Source organism: Lissotriton helveticus, chromosome 1_1, assembly GCF_964261635.1.
Source record: "Lissotriton helveticus chromosome 1_1, aLisHel1.1, whole genome shotgun sequence".
Lineage (NCBI taxonomy): Eukaryota > Metazoa > Chordata > Amphibia > Caudata > Salamandridae > Lissotriton > Lissotriton helveticus.
The window spans coordinates 1,150,642,120-1,150,666,769 of NC_136057.1; the positions used below are offsets into that span (position 1 = coordinate 1,150,642,120).

Consider the following 24,650-nt stretch of genomic DNA (forward strand, 5'->3'; position numbering starts at 1 on the left):
CACTAGCCTGGCACGTGGGACAGGACTTGCAGTGGGCCTCTACGTGCGCTCGCATCTTGGGCCATAGAAGTGCGTAACTAGGCGGTCATAGGTCTTATCCTGGCCCAAGTGTCCCGCCAGGGGTACATCGTGGGCCAGGCCCAGGAGGATGTCTCGGAAGCGTAGGGGTACTTCCAGCACTCGGGCTGACCCTAGCTCGGCAGACTTCTGCTCACTGTACAGGAGGTCATTCTCCCAGTACACGGAATGGGTTCCCGTTTGGTCGCCCACAGCTTGGGCCGCGGCCTGTCGCCGGGGTCCGACCAGGGAAGGGCAAGTGGCTTGCTCCTGGCAGAACTCCTCGCGGGAGGGGCCCCCCTCGTGACGCCACTGCGCCAACTCGGGCAGATCATCCAGCTCGGGGATCTGTGCGGGATCGGGATGCACGGGTTTGTTGTCGGTGACGGGCTGTCCTCCTGGGGAGAGGCCAGTGGGCTCAGTTCGGTCATCCCTCTCTTCTTCTACAGGGTGGTGACTGGGAGGCTCGGCGTCGAACGCCCCGAGGGGGGGTAGTCCGGCGGACATGGATCGGGAGGTGGCGCACACCCACTCGGGTAGACCCATCATGCCCAGGTGGGTCTTGCGCTCCACCTGTCCCCACGGGGAACTTTCTAGGTCGTTGCCCAGGAGACAGTCTACAGGTTGGGAGGCTCGGACAGCGACTCGTAATTGTCCTCGTAATTTTCCTATCACTCCCCCCCATTCGAACGGTACTAGGGCCATTCTACATACACTCTCGGTGTTGTCAGCGGACAGTACGGGGCACAGGACATTCGGAAGGATCTGATCCTCTCTGACTAGGTGGCTGAGGACACCGGTGATACTCGCCCCAGTGTAGCGAAGGGCCTCCACTCGGTGGCCGTTCACCGTCACCAGTTGCCGGTATTTCTTGGTATTGTCGGGTAGGGGGGCCCTGGGAATCATCTCTCGGTCCCCTAAGGAGACTAGGGCCATGGCAGCAGGTTCCCACTCTTCGGTGTCCTCCATCTCCTCCCCTAGGGCTACGTTGGCTACCTGTCGGGCTGGGGGAGCTGTCGTGGAGGGTCTCGGGGCCATGGGACACTGGGGGTCACTGGCATAGTGCCCTGGCTTTAGGCAACGGAAACAGGAGATCGTGACCCGGTGCCCACGGTTACCCGGGGGAGCGGGATTGGCTGGGGGGGTGCTGGTAAGGTCTGGGGTTGGCTACGGGGGGGGGCTACGCTGGGGTCCTGACTAGGAATCCCTCGGTCTTCCTTGGGTCCCCCCTCCCCTCTGGCGGGGAGATCCCTGACTGCTTTGGGGGTAGTCTCCTACGGGGCCCCGGGGGACCTGGGTGTTCACTCAGCGATCGGCCTCTACGGCCAGCTTCCTTGGGTCTGCCAGCTTGCTGTCCAGCAAATGCTGGCGTAGGTCCACAAAACAGTTCGCGGACAAGTGTTCCCATGCAATGAGGTCGATAAGTCCTTCAAAGGTGGTAACGTTGCTGCCCTTGATCCACCCTTCCAATGCTCGACTGTAAAAGTTCACTTACTCCGCCCATGTGGTGCCAGGGATTTTCTTGCATTCTCGGAACCGCTGGCGATACATTTCGGGGGTGAGTCCGTATCTCGTGAGGAGGGCCTCTTTCATATGGCTGTAGGAGGTCTGCACTGAGGACGGCAGATCGAGCAGGGTGTTCCTCCCCTCGCTCAGGAATCGACCCCACAACCCAGCTCCCCAATCCTTCTGTGGGACTCGGTGGGAGGTCATGGCGACTTCGTAGGCCTTGAACCATTGCTGGATATCGTCGTTTTTATAGTATTCCCTCACCACATCCTTGGGGATGTGGACTTTTGGCTCTACCGGGGGAACGCTTTCCCAGTTCTCCGAGGTTCGGTTTTCTTCGCTCCGGGCCTTCAGCTCGATCTCCTTCAGGCTGCGCTCGTGCTCCAGCTGGAGTCTCTTGTCTTCGTGCTCCCGTTGGAGTTTCTTCTCCTCCAACTCTCTGCTAGCTTTAACTCGCACTCAATTTTGAGCTTTGCAAATTCAAGTTCATGATTACGGTTTCTGTCTCTGTCCGCTAGTTCTTCCGGGGAGAGGCCCCCATCTGGTGTGCTGCTCCGTACCGGAGCGCTGCTGCCTACTCTTGGGCTGGGGTCGGGTTCGGTCGGCTGCTCCGCTCCTCCTCCTGACGGGGGAGTGGTTTCCTCGGACTCTACCCAAGCTTGTAGGGCTTTCTGCATGTCTTCCTTCGTATTCAGGCCTGTGGTAGCGATGCCTCGGGTTTTGCAAAATTCTTTCAGTTCTTTGTGCGTGTACTCTTCCAGCCGTTCCGCACGGAACGTGGTACTCGCGTCGGCTTCAGTGGAACTCTTGGTGTTCTTTTCTGCCATCTTTGGTTGGTAGTGCGTCAGCTGCTTCCTGTACGATCTCTAGATTGTGAACTCGGATCCCGTCGCTTCCCACCAATGTTAAAGGTCCGATCCCAGGGGAGGACAGACTCGGCACCTGACCACCCTGCGACCCACCTCTCCTAGGAACACAACTGAGAATTGGCAGGAGATCCTCAGGGGGAGTACCTCGAATCTAGGATCGTACGCGCTGCGCTAGCACCACTCGACAAAGGGACACCACACCGTAGGATTAAGAGAACGTATTCTTTATATCTTCAAGTAAAATGGATCTTTATGATCCGCAGATTCTTATGTACAGGCGAGCAAGGGCTCAAAGAGTCTCGGTAGGGGTAGGGTAGTGGGACAGTCTCAAGGTTCAAAGTCACCTGTGGGTGCGTATCCAGCGCACAGCTCTCAATCCTCGAGCCGGGGGATACGGGTAGGTCTGGGGTCCAGCCGGACCAGGATAGTCTCTAAGCCGCGATCGAATCAGCAGGGCTCGAGCAAGGAGGTCGCAATTCTTATGGTCTTAGGGAGCCGCGATCAGATCAGCAGGGCTCAGGAGTCTCACGGTTGCAGGGGAGCCGCGACAGCGTCAGCAGGGCTCAGGTGGTCTCGGGCAGAAGTCCTTCTCTGCCAGGTAGGAGCCGCGACAGCGTCAGCAGGGCTCGGGTGGTTCTTCAGGTTGCAGGGGAGCCGTAACGAAGTCAGCAGGGCTCAGGTGGTTCTCGAGTAGAAGTCCTTCTCTGCTCGGTAAGAGCCATAGGACTCCTCGCCTTTGATGTCCGGAGTCCTCGCAGGCAGGGGTCTTAGCACCTGGGAGCCGGTTGTTGGGGGTTCTGCCTCGGCAGCTCCTTTCATCCTTTCAAGTTGGGTCTGGAGGGATCCCAGACACTCAGCAGGCCTGGAGCCAGCCCACAGGGAGGCCGGATGGGTGATCGAAACTCCTCTCTCTCGAGGGGAGTTGGAAGGTGTGATCGAGCTACTCCTCCCTCTCTCGCTCACAGGGAGCGCTCTACCCCCCTGGCCGGGTATGGCGCCGAAGGCCGAGGTCGGGCTGGGGCGGCCATCTTAGGTGCAGGGACATGGGCATCGCCCTCGGGTACCAGGGAAATGGAGGGAGAGGACGGGGAAGCCCAGTGTCGGGAATGTGGGTCATGGAGGGAAGGGTCGGGTGAATCAGGGCCACAGGGAGATGCACGGGTCAGTGAGGACCACGCCACGCAGCCGGGTCCAACATTCCCACATCCGTTGTCACAAGGCAATGCGATATGGATGAACTGGTCAAGCAGATTTGCGTACGCTTTTCCCCCAGCACCGGTGATCCCGCTGGTGGCACGCAAACTGCGGCAATACTCACTAACGCTAATCCTAGTTGCTCCCACATGGGCGAGACAACTGTGGTACACAACATTCCTGGAACTGTCAGTAGTTCCTCATCAAAGACTGTGCCTTGCACCCCATCTTCTAACTCCGAACCATGGAGAAATCAGACACCCAGATCCCAATCAGGTGAACCTAGCGATCTGGCTCCTGAGGTCTTAGAGTTTGGATACTTTAACTTGCCCCCAGACTGCATGAACATCATTAGGGAGGCAAGACGACCAACCACACGAGCGTGCTATGCAGCAAAATGGAAAAGATTTGTTATTTACTGCAACAATAACCAAATCAACCCATTAGACACTTCCATACAAAACGTTATATGTTACCTGCTGCATCTACAAAGATGTAACTTAGCATACTCTTCTATTCAACTACACCTCGCTGCTATAGCAGCATACCTTCAAAACAGGCAACACCTTTCACTGTTTAGAGTACCAGCAATCAAAGCCTTCATGAGGGTCTGAAAAGGGTGATCCCTCCAAGAACCCCCTTCCCCAGTCTGGAATCTAAATATAGTGCTTACCAGACTTATGGGACCTCCTTTCGAACCTCTACACTCATGCGAACTACAATTCTTAACGTGGAAAGTCACGTTCTTAGTGGCAATTACCTCTCTCAGAAGGCATAGCGAATTACAAGCGCTAACAGTTCAAGAGCCTTTCATGCAGGTACACGCCAACAGGGTGGTTCTTAGGACCAACCCTAAGTTCATGCCTAAGGTTGTATCCAATTTCCATATCAACCAAACAATAGAACTGCCAGTATTCTTTCAAAATCCACAGTCAGTAGCTGAGAGAGCCCTACACACATTACATGTAAAAAGAGCCCTTCTTTATTACATAGACAGAACTAAATCATTTCGGAAGACAAAACAATTATTTGTTGCTTTTGCACCACAACACAAAGGAAATCCTATTTCAAAGTCAGGAATAGCCAGATGGATAGTTAAGTGTATTCAAATATGTTATCAAAAGGCAAAACGCACTTTAACCGCCCCCCCAAGAGCACACTCTACGAGGAAAATGGGGGCATCCATGGCTTTCCTAGGAAGCATTCCTCTTGAAGATATCTGTAAGGCAGCCACATGGACCACCATACACACTTTCACAAAACACTACTGTGTAGACGTGCAAGCAAAACAGCAAGCTGCTGTAGGCCAGGCTGTCCTCAAAACTCTTTTTCAAACTGCTGCGGCTGGCACAGGTAGCCACCGCTAGAGGAGATACTGCTATACAGTCTATGCACAGATACCAATTCAGCAGCCCACATGCCTCGAACGGAATATGCTACTTACCAGTATGCATCTGTTCTTGGCATGTAGGGCTGCTGACATTCATATCGCCCGCCCTCCTCCCCGGTGCCTGTCGCAGCTGCAGCATTATCTTTGGCATGGCCATCTCTTACTTTCCTATCTCCATCTCTGCCACAATGGCGAAAAACAATCTGAGGATGGAGAAGATGCCCATGCGCACTGTAGTCCAAGGGAGGATTCACCTATCGCGTAATACTTCGAAGACTCTTCCAAGACAACAAAGTGCAATCATCCGGACCCAACACTAGGCGGCGATCTATGCACAGATATGAATGTCAGCAGCCCTGTATGCCAAGAACAGCTGCATACTGGTAAGTAGCATATTCCTTCTCTACGAAGGGTGCAGCATTTTATGTGTTTCTTGTGGAACAGGCCACTAGAAACTGATAAACTAAAGGAGTGAATTGAATTGTCATATTAATAAAAAGATGAATCCATCTTTGCAACCTAATATTTTTTTTTTGTAAACTGTTTTTATTGGCATTTTGAAGCAAATCACAAATAATCGACAAGGCACAATTAATTTCCCAGCTCACTAGACACTCCCCCGTCCCCCCGCCTCCCACCCACTGCGTCAAGACTATATGCATTAAGTCAACATCCTCATGTCCGAGCCCATCGGGCAACATTATCCCATCTGTGCCTACTGCCCAAAGAGGTAACTGCATCTCCTACTTCTTAGGCCATAGGCCTTGGGCCTGGGATAAAATCCCAGCTGGTGTACTCGGCGGGCCCTCAGTTATTCCCCAGCCCTGCATCGAACCCATGATATTGCGTCCACTTCCCCCAGACCCTGTGGAACGTACGGGGGCAACCCCTGGCTTTATACGTCACTCTCTCTGCCGCCATATACATATCCATTCCTCTCTGCCATTCTCCCACATTCGGGGGAAGCGGGGCACCCCATGCCCGTGCCACGTCCCTCTTCGCTACCACCAAGGCTTACAGTGCAAACATCAAGTGTGGGCGGGTCAGATCTATTTCAGTCGTGATTCCCAGTAGCACAAATTTAGGGTCCATCGGCAGCGTCACCTCCAGGATTTTACTCAATTCGTTTAGTACACGAGTCCAGTAGGGGACTACTTTGGGGCACTCCCACAAAGTATGAAAAAAGGTTCCCCGCTGATGTCCGCACCTCAAGCAGGATGGATCACTTGCCCTCTGTTAGACCTCACACCCTTGGCGTGGTTTTCCCCCATCTTTTTGCCTCTGACTCATGTATTTTTGATGCTGTGCTGGATTTCGTTTTTGCTGGTTTAGATGCTTTGGACACTCTGCCACTGCTGATCAGTGCCAGAGTGTAAGTGCTCCCTCTGTAAATTGTCATATTGATTGGGTATACCTGATTGGCATATTTGTATCACCATGAAGTCCCTAGTAAAGTGCACTGTGTGTGCCAGGGCTGGTGATGACAGATGCTACTAGTGGGCCTGCAGCGCAGATTGCGCCACCCACATGAGTAGCCCTAAAATAGTGTCTCAGGCCTGCCAGCGCAGTGCCTGTGTGCAGTCAGTGACTGCCATGTCCGCCTGGCCAGTGTCCTCACTGGCTGGGCCTAACCCTTCCCTGTCTGTGCACATCAGTCACCCCTATGGAATGCTCAAGGTACCCCCCTGGGCAGGGTGCAGTGTATGGATAAGGTAGAGCATGTACTAGTGCAGGTCACATGCTCTGGTAGTGAGCGGCAGCCATTTTGTGTGCTCACTGCTGTAAGGCTATCTTGCTCCATAGAGTAACATGGGGGAGGCTGGTCCCAATGGATGCCAGCCTATCTTCCCATAGGAACAAGATGGGACATAAGTGAAAGATATCCCTGAACTCAGAATTTAATAACACTCTTGTCTAACCTTTCTGTGTGCCTGGGCCTGTTTGTGGATTGACTGTCTGGCCTGAGTGTGACAGGGGCTGCAGAGCCCCCAGGGGATTGTCTGAGTCAGCCCGTGGATGAAAGGCAGCATCTGCTGCCAGGGAAGTGGGAGGAGATAGCAACTGATAGTGAAGGGCTGTGCCTGCCTGACCACAATGCTGGCTCCACCCCCCTGCTGGGCGACTGTCACCTCTGTCCCTGATACTGAGAGGAAGAAGGAAGACAGGAAACCCCCAGTGCCTCAGCAACACCCAGAACTGGTTAGACCGGGCTCAGGGCCGACTTGCACAAAGACTTCAAAGGACTTCAAAGACTTTTAGGGGTATAAGAGAAGGACCCCTGACAACAGAAAATTAGATTCTACAATCAAGAGGAACCTCTGCCAGAAGGACTGCTGAAGGAACTGAAGGAAGATTGCCTTGTTGTGTGCTCTAAGGGCTGACCTATCCTGCTATCCAAATGAAGGAGAGGAGAAGAAGGGCTTTGCTGTGTGCTGTGCCCCCATCTGCTTGAACTACTAAGACTTTGCTGTGTGCTGTGTCGTCACTGAATCTCCAAGGGCCTGAGAAGAGCTGGCCTCCTGTTTCTGGAACCCAGGGATAAAAGGTTCCTAAAAAGAAACCCAAAACGCTATGCAGATCGTGCTGTTTGACCTGGAGCGTGCTTGGTGAACCATTGCTGAGCGTGAGGTGGGATCGGTGTGCTCATCGGCACATTCCCAACGAGGGTCGGAGGCCTGCGGTGTCTCCCCTCGTGAATTGCGCTCCAAGCGGTGGATGAGGCCGAGAGGGCGGTCTGTCCGTGACCTGCGCCCTCAAAAACCATCTGCCGCCTGTTCACCGCCGCTTCCCGGGGCCAGGAATACCCTGTGAAGTTGCCGTTCGTTGGGGAGCTGCAGCGGCGAAGATCGGAGCCGCCGCGCTCTCATTGGCTGGAGGAGCCGAGCCCCCTCACCAACGCCGCAACGGGATAGGCCCGTGCGGCGCAGCGTCATTGCCGTTGTCGTGCCGTGATTGGCTGAGGAGCGGAGCGTCACTGAAAGCCTGACCCGGGAGCCGCACTGCCATTGGCTGACTCCCGGGTGTGTCAGAGGCTCGCCCCAGACGCCGCGACAGGATTGGTCCTCGTCATCGGGACCTCTGAAGTGCCGAGTGATCACCGCCGGGACCGGGGAAGACTGACCCGACCTCGCCGAGGGAATCTCTGAGGTGCCGCGTGATCACCGCCGGGACCGGGGAAGACTGACCCGACCTCGCCGAGGGAATCCCTGAAGTGCCCCCAGCCCCCGGCCTGCCCGTCTCTGCTCCCCGCCGCTCCCCGAAGGACTGAGAGCCGGCGGAGAGGCTGCTGAGACCGGCCGGGGCTGAGAGCGAGTGTGCTCTGATCGGCGAGGTGCGCAAAGGAGTCCCCAGCATTCCGGTGAGGCGCGCTTGCAGCGCTTAGGGCCCCTGGGTTTTGGGGCTGATGGTCTTGGCTGATTTACCCACAGGGATTGTGCTTACTGCTCGTTTTGGAAGGCTGAATTAAGATAAGCGCAAAGCATTATTTTTAGTGCTGATTCACAGGAGACTTGAGACAATCTATATAAGAACTTCCTAACAATTTAACTGCAACCATTAAGATTAAGTGCTACATTCCTGAAGAAGTGATTATCGTGCAACTGCTTTATTTTCTTGCTGAAACTAGATAAAGATATATATTTTTATAAAAATATACTTACCTGTGTGGTCTCAGTTTGTGGTGGATTGGGGATTACTGTTGTGTTAAGTGCATTTATGATACACATTGCCTCAGAGATAAGCCTGTCTGCTCGTGCCAAGCTACCTAGAGGGTGAGCAGGGGTTATCTACTTTGTGTAATTCTTCACCCTGACTAGAAGCAAGGATCCCTACTTGGTCTAAGGTACTTACCTCTGCCAATTCGAGACCCCCAGATCTAACACCCTCCCTATCCGATGCATTCTGACCCTGTCGTAATAGACTCTATGGAGTAGTTTATATTGGATGAGGCGCAGTCGGGTCTTAAGCGCAACCTCTCTGTGATGAATCAAGGCCGTCTCCCAGTCTATGGTGTCCAAGTCACCCACATCTTGCTCCCAGGCCGCCCTCAGCTTCCCTAATCCATCCGGTGTGTTATTTATCAAAGTTTTATAAGTGAAAGACACCAGTTTATTGGGAACCTGTTCTTGTAACAGTCGACCCTCCAGAGGGACATATTCAGGTAATGACGATGTCCGCGCCGCCTCAGCCTTCCAAGCATGACGCAGACGTGCATATTTCAGGAACTGTGCTGGGGTCAGTCCGTATTCCGCGCTCAGGGATTCGTAGGTCCTAAACTTCCCCCCTCTCACTAAGTCACCCAACGTGGAGATCCCTATGTTGTCCAACCCACGGAAACGAGCAAGCTTGTGTAGTTCTCTTAACCAAGTACAGGACCAGATCGGTGTCTCTTTAGTCGGCATGTGTGCCCACCCCATCATCCATGTCGCCCTGTCCCATACATCTATAGTGAGATATGTGGCTGGCAGCAGCCTTCGCCTCCCTTTTCCCCCGTATAGATAGTGTAGGCTAGTGCGGTGTGCCATGGAGGCCCTCTCTAATCTGTATGTCGGGTGATCCACCGGCACGTGCAGCCAGTCATTTATTGGTGAGAGATGCTCACACCAGTAATAGGCCTCCAAATCAGGCAAGGAGATCCCCCCCCCCATTATATTGGTTTCGTTGGAGGGTAGCTAGGGCTATTCTCGGTTGTTTCCCCAGCCATAGAAGAGCTCCCTATTCAGCATTAATTGTCGTGAACGTCTGTCGGGGTAAGGGGAAGTATTCGTTTTGGAGGGCATACAGAAAGCGTGGCAACGTGATCATTTTGAACATTGCCGCCCGGCCAAGTATTGTTAAAGCCAATGGCTTCCAACGGAGGGCGTTAAGTTCTGGATTACTCTGAGTATATTTGTTTGATATGAGGTTTGTTTGTCGGTAGTCCGGTATATGCCCAGATACTTAAAGCCAGATTGCGTAGTCTGTAGGGCTCCCAGAAGCAAGGGCCAATCAGCTTCCGGACGTGGGCTGTATAAGATTGACTTGTGCCAATTTATCTTATAGCCAGAGAAGGAACCATACCTATCCAGGAGTTCAAACAGTGCAGGGATCGTAATCGTTGGGTGCGTCACATAGAGAAGAAAATCTTCCGCATAAAGTGAAATCTTCTCCTCCAGCAGGTCCTCCCGTGCTATACGGAATCCATGCACCCCCTCTGCCTGACGGATATTACACGCTACTATTTCAATCGTGAGGGCGAACAGCAGCGGGGACAGGGGGCAACCCTGTCGGGTCCCCCTCCGAACCGGGAAGTCCTCCGACAACACCCCGTTCACCAGTACCTGAGCTCTCGGGTCTGTATATAGGAGGCCCACCCATCTCCGAAAATTGGGGCAACCCCGAACTTGATCAGCGTCGCCTCCAGAAATGGCCAGTGGACAGCATCAAACGCCTTCTCGGCATCTAAGGAGAGGAACATATGGGTCCTCCCTTTGTTTCACTTCCATGAGCCAATTGTGGGTTCGCCCGAGATTTTGCCTCGCAGCCCTATCCGGCAGAAATCCCGTTTGGTCCTGGTGAACCAATCCTGTAATCACCCAACGTAATCGAAGGGCCAGAACTGTGGCCAGTAACTTAGCCTCTATGTTGAGGAGGGAGATTGGTCTGTATGACTCGCAGGCGTCTGATGGCCTGCCCTGCTTATATATAGGCACGATAGTGGCCATTCTGAGATCCGGCAGAAGTTCACCCTCCTGGGTTGCATCCCCATATAGAGCCAGGAGGTGGGGTATCAGGAGGTCCGCCCCCTTCTTAAAGAAGTCTGCAGGGAGACCGTTGGGGCCAGGGGCCTTCCCCGGTCGGAGCCTAGTGATCGCCTCCATCAGCTCCGAGAACGAGATATCGGCGTCCAGGGCGTCCACGTCTTCCTCAGTTAGCACTGGGGTGTGGATCTCGTCCAAATAAGCTGCAATCTAGTTTGCGTCGCCCAGGTCTTGGGCCGCATAGAAATCCCTAAAGTAGGAGGCGAACGTGTGGGCTGGCTGGGCGTCTCCTCTATGCGTACGGCCTGTCTTATCGAGCACGCCTTCTATCCACCGTGAGTCCCTCTCTCTGCGGCTCAACCAGGCTAGGAGCTTACCGGACTTGTCTCCGACGTCGTACAGTCTGTGCAGGTTGGCAAGTGCCTGTGCTTTCTCTTCATTGGTGGCTAGATCCCTGTACTGTTGCTGGGCATCAAGCAGGTGCCTAAGCACCTGTGCATCTCAATCCATCAAATGTTGTCGCTCTAATCCTAGAACTCTAGTTTCCAGTGTGTCTAGCTCCGCATGGGCTTTCCTTTTTTCCCACGATGCCCTATCTCAGAGTACCGTCTTGTAGGCTTCCCATAAGGTGACTCTGGACTGCAGGGAGCCTGAGTTCTCAGCTAAGTAGACCTTGGTGTCGGCCCGAAGGCCCTGGAGTATTTCATGGTTCTGCAGGTCCCACGAGGTGAACCTCCAGCCCTCCGTCCGCGACCCCGGCCCACCCCCCAACCGAGCCAGCAGCGGTGAATGGTCCGAGATACCACGTGCCACATAATCTGCCTCGTCGGCGGACCCTATGGCGTGTCGTGGAAGGAAGATGTAGTCCAGTCGGGAATACACAATATGGGCCCCTGAGTAGTACGAGTAGGCTCTTGCATCAGGGTTTGGCCATCTCCAGACATCTGTCGGTCCCAGTGTGCCCATGATTCTAGCCAAGGTTGTCGTGTGTGAGCCATCTGTTCGAGTGCTCGACCGGTCCAGGGGGGTGTGCATGACATCATTAAAGTCACCTGCTATAATATGTAGTGATTCGGGCTTGTCCAGTACTATTTCCGCCACCCCTGTCAGCGTCCTGGCCTGCAGTTTCGGGGGGGCATATACAGAGACCAACGTGATCCGCTGCCTCATCCATGTCCCCGTTACCCCCACATAGGTCCCCTGCGGATCCGTCCAAGTGCAAGTCACGGTGAAAGGTGGAGACTCTTTAATCAAAATGGCCACTCCCCGGGACCCAGAGGTGTAACCCGCATGGGCCAGAACCTTATAGGCTCCACGTGCCAGGAATCCACACTTTATACCCTTAAGATGGGTTTCCTGGAGGAAAACCATGTCGGGACGTACCCTCTTAATGTACGCCGTCACCAGCCCTCGCTTTATTTTGTCCCCCAGGCCGTTTACGTTGCAGGTGAGCAGGCGGTAGCACCCCTTCCCCTCTCTACAGCCGTGGGCTTCGTGGGCGTCTGTCGCGGTCATGTCGTAATCATAAGTGTGTGGGTGTCGTGGGCGGGTGTGACAGTAAACATGTCCAGCAGCATGGAGCTGTGTGCCGAATGCCAGTCAACCTGAAAACAAAATATAAAACAACCAACTTGTAAACCAAATTCCCTTGTAAGTCCCTCCCGTGTCAAACCCACCCCACCCCCTCCTCCCCAGTAAACCCCTCCTAGCTGAAAACACATGGAGGTAGACTTCTAGGGCAGGTGGAGGTCTGTCGCCCTCCCACAATCAAGTTACCCCACAGGTTCCAACTCCTACTTTTACCCCTTAACCATCCGGGTCAGACCCCGGCAGAATATCGCAAGTACCAGAAAAGGGAAAATTAGAGTTAACAAAATCCAACAGTAGTGGAAATGGAAACGGAAGAAACAAGCAATGGGGGAGGGGGGGGGGTGTCCCACTTGCGTGCTCCAGGCATGGTGCAGCATCTCTTGGTCAGCAAACTGGTCCCAGTTCATGAGTTAGAGTCCAGAGGGTCCCCCTGGGAGGCCGCATCTTCTGGCATCTGTCCTTTCTCCAGTTCCGCTATTTCCAGTACCAACGGGTGCAGGGACTGGTCATCTACTTCCTCCCCTCCCGATGAGGCGCCCCCCAGATCTTCTTACCCCTCTGAGCGCGCGTTCCCCGCCAGGCATTGGTAGCGGGATCCCGTGGGTCTCTGGGAGTCGAGGGAGGCCGCTCTCCGGCGCCTCCGTCACTATTGTCGACCCATGCAGTACGGGGTTGCAGCCGTGAAGCGGGCCTCTCGTCCTCGTTTGGAGCCGTGTGGCTTCGGCACCGCGCCCGGGCCCCCAGCTCCACCTTCCTTCTGATTGGCCATGGATGGTCCTGGGTCCTGCCGTTTCAATTGTGGGCGCTCCTCGAACCACTGCCAAGCCTCCTCCGGGGTTTGGAAAAATAACGACTTGGCCGTATAAATTACTTTTTGTTTTTGCCGGGAAGAGTAGCATGTATTGAATTTGAAGGTCTCTCAGCTTAGACTTCACTGAGTCATAGGAGCGCCTCTGTCGTTGCACTTCCTGGCTGTAATCCGGGAAAATTATAATGTGAGCATTGTCGAGCCGGATTTCCCCTAACTTTCTTGCCTCCCGCAGGATCATGTCTCTGTCTACAAAATTTAGGAAACGGGCAATAACCGTTCTATGTCTCGCCCCAACTGGTGGCCTAGCCAACAACGCACGGTGAGCCCTTTCGATGACTGAGCAGGCCGAGAATGCCTCCTTTGGGAAGGTACGCAGGAGCCAGGAGCGTAGGAATTCCGCCATGTTTATCCCTTCAATTCCTTCCCTAAATCCCACGAAGCGGAGGTTATTCCGTCTTGCCCTGTTTTCGGCATCATCCACCTTCCACTGCAATTGCTTATGAGACGACTGGAGCTCCGCCATCCCTTTCTTCAGGTCAGTTATGGTGTCCTCCGCATCTCCCAGCCGTGTCTCCGACTCCGTCACCCTCGCCGCTAGGTTTCGGAGGTCTTGCCTTAGGAGGGTCACCTCCGACCCCACGGCCCCAATCTTGTTCTCGAGAGCTTCGCGGGAGGCCTGGATCGCGTTCATGAGTAGGGCCGTGTCCGAACGGGCAGCCTCAGCATCTTCCTCCTGCTGCGGCGGGCCGGTCCTTTCAAATCTGTGCAGCGTACCCTGTTTAGGGGATTTGGGGTCTTTCTCCCTCAGTTTGCCCATGCCGTTCCGCCGTACAGCCCTCACGTCCAGGCGTAGAGTAAGCCTCAGACCACAGCGAGTTCTGCTCCACGGGGCGCCAGATGTCCAGATAGTCCCAGTCGTCCCTTCAAATTGGTGCCTCTTCCATCAAGTGTTGTCGCCAAGGCAGCCCTTCACAGGCGCAACGGGGCTTTTTGCAACCTAATATTGTCTTTAAGGGCTAAAAATTGTAATGAAAGGGTACTCCACCGTGGTCAAGCTGCCTCCATCCACGACGATTTCTCCACTGTATACATGCCGGTTAATACCTCCCAAATTTCAAGTTCTGGAGATACAAAAATGTTTGACAGTGAATGGTTTATTTGGTCTTTTTGTAATGAATAATAATTTCATTTTTAGGGGGTTAAGAAGTGGTTTGTCGACGGGCCTTCTCTTTAAAAATAAAAAAATCGAAGGGGCTGTCAGAGGCTCCAAATGAGTTAAGCTTTAAGACATGTTTTTCTATTTGCATCTCCAATTTCCCTTTTCAGTACATTTTCTGTAAGTCTGGTTGCATTACATACAAATCATTGCATTTTATAGCCCTTAAAAATGTATCGACACATTTATAACATATGCCCTACTGTCTGTATTCTTTATAAATGAGTACACGGAAGGTTAATGAATTCTAACACCTTTTTGTAAAAGATGCTTTCTTACACTTTAAATATATATTGCCAATTTATTGAAATATAAAACATGTTTTTAGGCCTTCTTTAGCTCTAGAACTCGTAGAGGCAGCTTTGAAAACTATTTTATTCTACATGTTAACCATTGTGCACAGGAAAGTGAAGGGTTGTAAACCGGTTATGTGTTCCAGTAGGTCGCCTACTTCTGTTATATTCCGTGAGATAAAGTTGTAGAATGTGTTAATCTCCATAAGCCAATGTTACAGAAACAATAGTGACATAGGTTGCGACTGCAAATGTGGCTTTTCTCTGACTTTAGCAACGAATCTCCTGAGTAGATATTGACCCTGCTAGAGCTAACAAAATTCAGCATTTTTGTCTGATCTTAGCTCTTTGTACTGTGCATTTCATGGGGTACACCATTTAACAGTAAAACTGTTCTGTTGCCTTATTGGGAAAGATATAGTGAAGGTGTGTGAAGTGAATGAGCCCTTTTAATATTTATTTCTTTTGTTTTAAAGACCAATGTCCTTATGACAAATGATGATTGGGAATGCTTATTAAGCATAACTTCAGTAATAATTCTTTCACTCTGTATTTAACATGTTGCTAATATGTAACAATGCCTTGTTTTTACATAGGAATGTTAGAAGACAGCTCCCTAGCTTTATCCCAGCATATACTATTCCTGACCGATTACAAAAGTGTGTGGAGCAGAAAATGGATATACTTGTTTATGAGCCTTGTGTAGCAGAGGTAATACTCTTTGCATATATTTAAGTATTTTGCCTGGTTTTTATGCTTTTTAAATATTTTGAAGGCATTTACTGTAAATATATTTCTCTTTTGTTCCATGGCTTTATAATTGGTTTTGCTCAACGGGTAAAGCTGGTAATGCTATGTTTAACAGGGGATTCTTAACACTTGGAAATTATGGGCGGCCAGTGGACTCAAAACACCTCCCACTTGTCTCTGGCCAATCCCTCACATAGAGAGGAAAACTCGAGCGCTTTTTTGTGAAACAACTTGTTGTGTTTATTTTCAATAAGTCTTCTTTAAGCGAATCCAATTGCATTGAGCAAAGGATGTCAGCCGACACGTGTTTTGCCCGTACGGTCAAACCTCCTCCGAAAATATTTACTCTTAAACTGGGCAATACCATCCAGTACTGGGATCCCAGGACCTCTTTAACCTAGAACTAAAATAGGTGGCTTTCTAGATAAGTGACCGTGACATCTATACTGAAACTAAACATATGACCGGCATTTAAATTCATAGTATCCAGCTTTTTGTAGGATATGTCATTTCCAAATGCAAAGATTAACTATTGTAAGAAAATGACATGATTAATGTGCAGTCTTACGATGCTCTGTTATGCAGATTTTTTTTTAGATGAAATTAAATAAGTTATTTCTTGAGCTGTAATTCCATTTTATATACCTTTGTTATATGTTAATGGGTAAATCCCAATTTCAAACATAGATCGTTTTAATTTGCGCTGGTATATTATTGATTTGATTGTCTCTGATTCTTTTTGTAGTGGGTTTTAATAACTGTGCAATACAAAGCAGTAGTATAAATCTTTATTCGGTAAAAATTCTCACCATAAAAGAATACATTTTATACAATTATACATTACTTTTTGTAAAATAAATAAATAAATAAAGAACATTGAGTAAAACCTAACAACAATAAAATTCCCTTGTTAAAAAGTGAAGCCTGCACATTATACAGTACATTGATGATTATTATGAGGCCCCAGCCAAAACATCCTCATCAGTACACTATTGCATAATGATTAGAATGACTTCAAAAGCCATACCAATCATCAACATAACGTCCTACCAATAGGGGCCTGCTAGCTATTTGGCGGGGAGGAGTGTTGCTTCATCCTCCTAATACGAGTCAACCATGCACTACTCAGATATTTAGCCACCCCGCATACCATGGCAGAGGAAGACGGGTCAGTGGAGAGAACTCGTAGGGCCATTCTATGGCACCTCAAACCCAACCCCATGCATACTGGTTTCAACCAAACCTTCCTGGCAACTTTATAAGCGGGGCAGGCAAAAAGTAAATGCGCCACAGACTCCTTTGGAGCCGCGCACCCGGGGCAGGGGCGCGGAGGACCACCAACGTTAGTCCACCCCGAGGTGAACTCGTGCATCGGAAGGGTAATAGCAATAGCTTGCTTAATCTCCACTACGGCCCCTCGCAGCGGGATGCCTGGCTTTCACCTTGTGGATACCCTGCCAGGGGTTATCTCACAGGGGAATACCAGGACGGTTTCCCTAAGCAAGCGCTTAGATACCGTGTCGGTGATTTGCGCTATATAAATACATGTACAAATACATGTACAAGGGTCCCATACCTGAGTTTTAAATAAAGGGCTCTATCCAGAGGCTTGGCTATGAGGTCGAGGAAGGGTTCCAACTTCCTAGACCATTTAAACTCTAAAAAACGCTCTGTGAGTAAACCCCCAACCCCACTGCGTGTTGCCTCTGCCTGAACCCAGTCCCAGTATAACTTCTTAATCACCGGTTTGGGGGGTGGCATTTGACTCGCCCACACATCCCTCGGGCCCAATTGCACCACCAACTGCCTCACGTTGCTCAACCACCCGATCTTGTTACCGATGTCGAGCAAAATTAGTTCATCCAGCACAGCAGCATAGTTGGCGAGCTCCCTGGTCCTTCGCAACCGAACCCAAAACAATAGAGGGCGCACCCGCACTAGATCTTTAAAAGATCGCCTGCCCAGATCTAGCCGCAAAGGAATTAGCGGGGTAGAAACAGGAAGAGCCACCAAGTCCCTCAGAAACTTGTTTTCCGCTGCAACTAGCTCTGAAACATTTTCAAACCCCCACAGCTCGGAGCCATATAGTGCGGCCGGGAGAATCTGGCCCTCATAGATTGCCATGACCGGTGCCACAGGTTTACTCATTGACTCCCGAACTGTGCAATACAATTAACAGCACACAGGATGTCAACATCTGTAAATATACATAAACTGGCCCTAGTAAACTCAAGCACATAGCTCTTATTAAGATTATTGCTAGCACGATTCAGAGAACAAAGTGTATTCAGTTGTTATGTGCTGGCTTGTCACAAGGACAAGGATAGACTATTTCAAAGAGAACTCATTCTTAGGGAAAATCTAACATGGTGGTCCTCAGCAAGCTTCTCACTTATGTGTTAGTAACCTACAGCAATACCTCATTTGTGCTAAGAAGTTGTGACTGACAATTTTTCCCTCTGTATCATCTGGATGTTCTGACCGTGTGAAAAATTACTGGTGACCAAGCTTCATGTCTAGTTTCCTTATCATACTTTATCCAGGAATGTTCAATGTGTCATCTAACTAAAGGATGCCCCTCAGTATTGCTTGAATGAGGCTTAATTTTGGTTGCACCATACTGCCACCCCAAATAATAAAGGGACTTGTTTTATCTTCTCCTTAAAGTGCATAAGGGCTTGTTCGTGGAGTAGAGAATAGTTTGGTTTTGATTTTGAAAGTACAAAAGGGCTTCTGAGAAACACATTTTCTTCATTGTGCATACCAAATTAGCATTCTCCCAACATCCTGTGTCATATATGCGATTAAAATGCTTTCATTACAACTGCAATTGAATTCCCTCCAACTTTGCTAGTGAAAGTGAAAATCACATTATCGGACTTGGCCCTCTCTGCAGGGTGGGTGTCATCCCCAAACATTTTGCCTCACTCTCCTCGTTTCTGAACCTGTTTATCTGGGCTTTTAGGACTCTGTACACTTTACCACTACTAACCAGTGCTAAAGTGCTGGTGCTCTCTCTTTTAAATATGGTATTATAATAATAATAATAATTCCTATTTGTATAGCAAGAACATATCACCCCCTTAAATTTTTCAGGGTGCTGGGGGACATCGGGGAGATTAAGTGAGCTATTGCCCAGAGTCACATGATGCTGAGCTTAGCTGCTGCCCGTGCCAGGGATTGAACCATGAACCCACCAGCTCTGGAGTCACCTGCTCTGGCTGCTGCACCACACGTCTCTCACGTAAAATTAACTTACACTCAGTTGTCATATTTAATGTACTTGTAAGTCTGTAGTCAAGTGGCACCACATGTACCCAGTACCTGAAAATAAATGCAACTAATGAGCCTGCAGCACTCTGTGCCACCCACTGAAGTATCCCTTTACACATGTCTCAGGCCTGCCATTGCTGTGTATGTGTGCAATTTTGAACTGCCATTCTGACTTGGAAAAATAAACCATTTGCCATGCCTAACCTTCTTTTTACCTACATTTGTTACTCCCTTGGGTAGGGACTAAACAGCCCATAGGGAAGGGCAAAGTGGGCCATGTACTTTTAATGTTTACATTGCCTGGTAGTGAAAAACTCTTAACTTTGTTTTTCCCTACAGCAAGGCCAACCTCACCCGTAGGATATTATTGGGCACCCTGATTACATTTAATAAGTGATACTTTTCAATGGGGAGCAAGTAGGAATATTGAGTTGGGTGTCTAAAGAATTGTAATTTAAAGCCCTGTTTGATGGTCAAGTTGGATTTTAAGTCACAATTCTGAAAATGTCACTTTTATCCCAACCATTTGGTGCCGGCAGCCTGTATCCTGGGTCACATGACTAGGTGTCCCTTGCAGTTAATGTATTTCTATTGCTCCCAGACAGTGATACAAAGGGGGAGTAGGTGTTGGCAGAATGGGCCATCTCTGATAAGGGGAGGAGCTGTCAACTGCCCCATTTGCACATCACAAAGCCTCTGCCTGAGCTCACTCAGAAAGGGCTTGACATAGGTATTTTGTGTCCCTAGACAAGCTAAGGCCAGGGCAGGTAGGCAGGAAATTCCAAACACCTCTTGGGATCGAAACCTCAAAAACCTTTGCCTACTTAACAGCTGGCACCACAGTATAAATATTGGACTCTCATACCCAAATCTTGAGTACACTGGACCTGTAGAAGACTTAGAAGGACTGCTAATCTGACGCCTTGCTACTCTGCTGCCTATGTGACAAGGACTGGACCTGCATCTTGAACCCCGGACCCTCTGAGAGTGACTCCAAGTGCTATTTGGTTGGCCCTCTGATACGAGCCTCAGTGACAAAAGTCTCCAACCACCTTATACCTAACACCTGGACTCTGTCTGCTTTGAATCTTACCACGCAAGTGGTGCCATCTAGTCCTGGACCCTTGAAAGTGTGCCTGAAGGTGCTCTGCCATCCCAGCTGTGGTCCCCATCTAAATCCGTGCTGAGCAACGCAAACCCCTGCAAAGCCTCAGCACTCGGCTTCATCAGCACTGATGCAGAGCGATGCAAAACCACGCCAAGCTTTGACGCACAGATCACCGGAACTGACGGTTTTCTAATTGGACTTTTTTTGTTTTGGCCTCAAATAATGTATTAGCCCATAAACTGATGCCCCCCACAGTGTGGAGCCCTTTTTTGGCTATTTGGGGTAGTTTGTGCTAAGGGCTTCATAACATTTTTCCACATAAGGTATCCATGCCAAATTTGCATTCTGAGGGTCCTAAGAGTACCCAGCGTTTGTGGACTTTCCTATAGGGGACCGAGGAATTAGCCAAAATACAGCAAACTGTTGGGGTTTTTCGGGAAAAATTGGAAACAAGTGCTGAAGAAGAAAGCGTCTGTTTTTTTTCTCTGCAAATGGTATCAACTAAGGGTTTCCTGTACTAAAATCACCAGCACAATTTTCTTCACAGTTTTGGCATTTTAGTGGGACATAACCTATTTTTTGCACTTTCAATCTCCTTCCTGTCAGTGGTAGAAATTAATGTGAAACCAGTAATGGATCGCGGAAAGCTATACATTTCTGAAAAGTAGACCAAATTTTGAATACAGCAAGGGGTCAATTTGTGTATATCTTTCATAGTTTTCTTATATAAAGTAACAGTTGAAATAAAAATGTATTGAAAACAAGTTGAAAAATACAGCCATTTGTGCCTGCTTTTTCACCCGTTACTTCTTTTAACCATGACAGAGGATTAAATGCAATATACCGTTAAGTCCACTGGACCCTTCTGGTTGCGGGATATACAGTACTTGTATGTTCACCAAGAACCCAGGGTTCTGTAGTAGGGGATCTCTGTGTATAGTCATAATCTAGTGAATAGTCCCGCCCATGTGCGTGGACCCCGGCAATCAAAAATAATCTCTTAAGTTGTCAAAAAATTGCAGAACTGCAAAGACACTTAAGAGAAAATTTAAAGACAAATAATGCAGCCTATATCCACAGGCTACACTGTCCAGTACTTCAACTAGAAATTCCACCAAAAATCCACAAACAGCAAAGCCTGTCCAGATTTCCCTTGCTTTTACTGCAAAACCCCTCAGAAATGATAGAGAGGAAGGCCTGGACAGACAAGCCCCATAGGCTGCCATTATGTGGCTTAAACAGGATACTGTGCCTTTAAGGAAACCTTCTAGAACCTTCTCCCAGTATCCCAGAATGCATAGCAGGTCCAACTGACTTCAGTTCTTTTTTCCGGCTCCTGCTTACAGGACCCTGGCATTGAGCTCTCCCTTGTTTTCAAGGGTTTATTGCATGTTTTGGCACTTTTGTGTTTTAAAAGTGTTGCAGTTTACTCTCTTGGTGTTCTCTTCTCTTCTGTGTGCTGCTTCAGGTGTTTTAGGGCTCTAAAATGCCTGGACTCTTTGTGAAGTGTCCAGCATGTGAGAGGAAGAAGGCCAGGGGTGATCCACATGATGTCTGCATCGTCTGCCTCCCTGAAGATCATGTCCCTGAGGAGTGCGTCATCTGCCAGCAGTTTACAACTCGTACTCTGAAGGAAAGGGCGAGGATCAGGCTGTCTGGCCTTGAGGAGAGGCGTCTGCAGGCTGCAGGTGGGTCTGGGCAGTCAGGGAAGGTTCCCTCTGCCTCTGCTGAGGCCTCTGGGGGGCTCCCCAAAGGCAGGAAGCCCAGCAAGCGGTCCCGGTCTCCGTCGACGTCGATAGCATCGACGACGACGTCGAGAGGGATGACGGCGGTGTGCTCCCCTTCTCCCCGGGGCTCCGGGTCGAGACATCGGGACGGCTCGACGTCGAAGGCACCGCTGAAGAAGTCGACGTCGTCGTCGACGTCGAGGGCTTCATACCGACGTCATGGACGGAGCAGGCATCGGCGCTCGCCGTCGAGGCGACACCGCCGGTCGCCGGCGAAGCACCGGCCGACGTCGAGGGGATCCTCGACGTCGAGAGCATCTAGACGGCGGCAGCGACGTTCGTCGTCGAGGACGGACCGTTCGACGTCGCGGAGGCGGCGTACGACGTCGCGGAGGGAGAGGTCGACGTCGAGGGATCGGCGTTCGACGTCGAGGATGAAGAGGTCGACGTCGCGGAGGCGGCGTTCGACGCCGGAGTCCCTGAATCGTCCGCCGACGCCGGAGAAGCGACGCTCGACGTCGAGCAGACGGAGGTCGACGTCTGGGGGTCGGTCAGTCTCTCCAAAGCGTCGCAAGAGGGATTCTAGTCCCAGAAGTCACACTGCTTCCAGTGGGGGACGCAAGAGGAAGCGATCACCGGCTCAAGGGGCGGGCTCTCAGCCCCCTTCGCCTCAGGGGTCAACGGGCATGGTGTACACTGCAGTGTACACCCCTTCCCAGCCTCGGTCGACGCATACTCCTGTTCCTAAGGTGGTCACCCCTCCTCCCCCTCTTCCTAAAGAGGATCCTCCGCCACTACCTCCACTTCCAGCGGGCGACCCGCCTCCACCGGTCCCTCCGCGTGGGCCGGCCCCGCAGCCGAAGGTTCCTCCGCCGAGGTCCACTTCGCTGCCGTACTTGCCTGTACCTCCTAAGGGGACCCCTAAACCTGCACCCAAGGAGGCTCCGAGGAGGACCCCCCCGCGGAAACCGGTGGGGCGGCCACGGACTGGCAGGTCTCGCTCTCGCTCTGGGAGGCGGGACAGGTCGCGACACGGATCGTCCACGCGGTCGAGACGCCGCCATAGGAGGCGTGAGTCTCGATCCCGCACAGGATCCTCTGGTTCCAGGGAGTATTCCCCTGCCTTGTCGGGATCTCAGGACACGAGGGTGTCCCCGATTGATGACCTGGTGGCGTTCCAGGATGTCCTCTTGAGGGGCGCTGCGAAGCTGGGCATTCCCCTGACGGTGCCCACGCCTAAAACGTCAGTGATCTTTGAGACATTGCACCAAACACACTCGTCTCGCCCTCTCCTGCCCCTGGTACCGGGCCTGGAGGGACCAGCTATGGACCTTTTCCTCACCCCCGCGGTGACTAAGGCGGCGCCATCTAGGTTGCTGAGGAAGTACCGGGCCCCGGATTCGGATCCGGCCTTTCTGAGAGCGGAACCCCCTCCGGACTCAGTCATTGTGACGGCGGCACGCAAACAACATGCCGGCACTCCGTCATCCACGGTCCCCCCGGATAAGGAGTCCAGGTGGATGGATTCGGCAGGGAGAAAGGTCTGTGGAGCAGCCGCCACCTCCATGAAGGCTGCGAGTGCCACGGCGCTGTTGGGTCGGTACGCCCGCGCCCTCTGGGACTCCCTTGAGTGTTTTGCGGAGCACTTACCTCGGGAGCAGCGTGAGGACTTTCAGGAAGTGCTGAGTGAAGGGATGCTGGTGGCCAACCAGATCATCAGCGCGGCTGCGGACTCTTCCCTGTTGGCTGCTCATGGGTTTTGCCATGGAATCAACCAAAGACGTCACGCCTGGCTCCGTCTTACGTCCCTGAAACCGGACGCACAGCAGAGGGTGGCCAACCTGCCGTTCTCCGGCAAGTCTCTTTTTGGGCAGCATGCGGACGACGAGATGGCCCGCATGAAAGCGGAGGCCGAGACGCTCACGGCGGTGGGCCTCGAGAAGCCTAAGGAGACGAAGAAGTCGTACCGCCCTTTCCAACGGCGGTTCGGTGGGCAAGGCCGTGGACGTGGCCAGGCTTCGGGACATGCACAACAACAACAACAACAGCAGTTCCGTAAGCCGTTCCAGAAGCGCCAGAGGGGCAGGGGAGGCCAGCAGTCGGCTCCGGCGCCCAAGGGCCAAGCTGGGTCTAGGCCCTAGGTACTTACTTCCCCCGGATCCGTTACCCACTCCGGTAGGGGGAAGCGTTCAATCTTTTCTGGCAGAGTGGAGAAAAATTACTCAGGACAAGTGGGTGCTGAATATTGTTTGCAATGGATACAGTCTTCGGTTCACCAGCCCGCCCCCATCGATTCCTCCGGTCAGCTCGAGGTTTCAGCTGCTAGAGCTCCAGGTGGAGGCCGATACCCTGTTAAGGAAAAGGGCGATAGAAGAAGTGCCTCTGTCCCAGAGAGGAAGAGGCCTGTACTCCCGGTTCTTCCTGGTTCGCAAGAAGGACAAGAACGAGTTCAGGCCCATTCTGGACTTGCGACAGGCAAACAAATGGATTCGCAGGGAAAAGTTTCGCATGCTGTCGTTGCATCAGATTTATCCTCAGTTGCAACAGGGAGACTGGCTCTGTGCCATAGACCTACAGGATGCTTACTTCCATGTGCCCATTGCACACAAACACAGGAAGTTCCTGCGTTTCCAAGTCGGCACCAATCATTATCAATACACAGTACTCCCATTCGGACTGAAGTCTGCGCTGAGAACATTCTCGAAGTGCATGGCGGTGGTAGCAGCGCACCTGCGGAAGAACAAGGTGTTTGTCTACCCGTACCTGGACGATTGGTTGATCAAGGCATCCTCCTTCTCGGAAGCGCGAGCACACTTCCGGAAGACGTGCGTTCTCTTGAACAAGCTGGGGCTGCATATCAACATGGCCAAGTCTGTCCCGACTCCGGTCCAATGCATACAGTACTTGGGAGCCTCCATCAATACGCTGTCAGCAAGCGTGTCTCCTTCGGAAGAGCGACGATTATCTCTCCTTCGGAAGGCTCAGGCTCTTATGACGACTCCATCTACAACAGTGAGGGCGGTGTCTTCTCTACTGGGATCGATGGCCTCCTGTATCTTCCTGACGCCACATGCAAGGCTGCACATGAGACCGTTGCAAGAGTGCTTGGAGGATCAGTGGGATCA

General features: G+C 51.5%; 1 protein-coding gene across 2 annotated transcripts in view; it reads left to right on the plus strand.

Moving 5' to 3' along the window:
- Positions 1-24,650, plus strand: part of MOV10L1 (Mov10 like RNA helicase 1) — a 1,293,514-nt gene that overhangs the window by 343,241 nt on the left and 925,623 nt on the right. For both annotated transcript variants that reach the window (XM_078678939.1, XM_078678944.1), the window contains one exon: positions 15,264-15,378. In XM_078678939.1, coding sequence (XP_078535065.1) covers positions 15,264-15,378 — 115 coding nt within the window. The remainder of the gene's footprint in view (positions 1-15,263; positions 15,379-24,650) is intronic.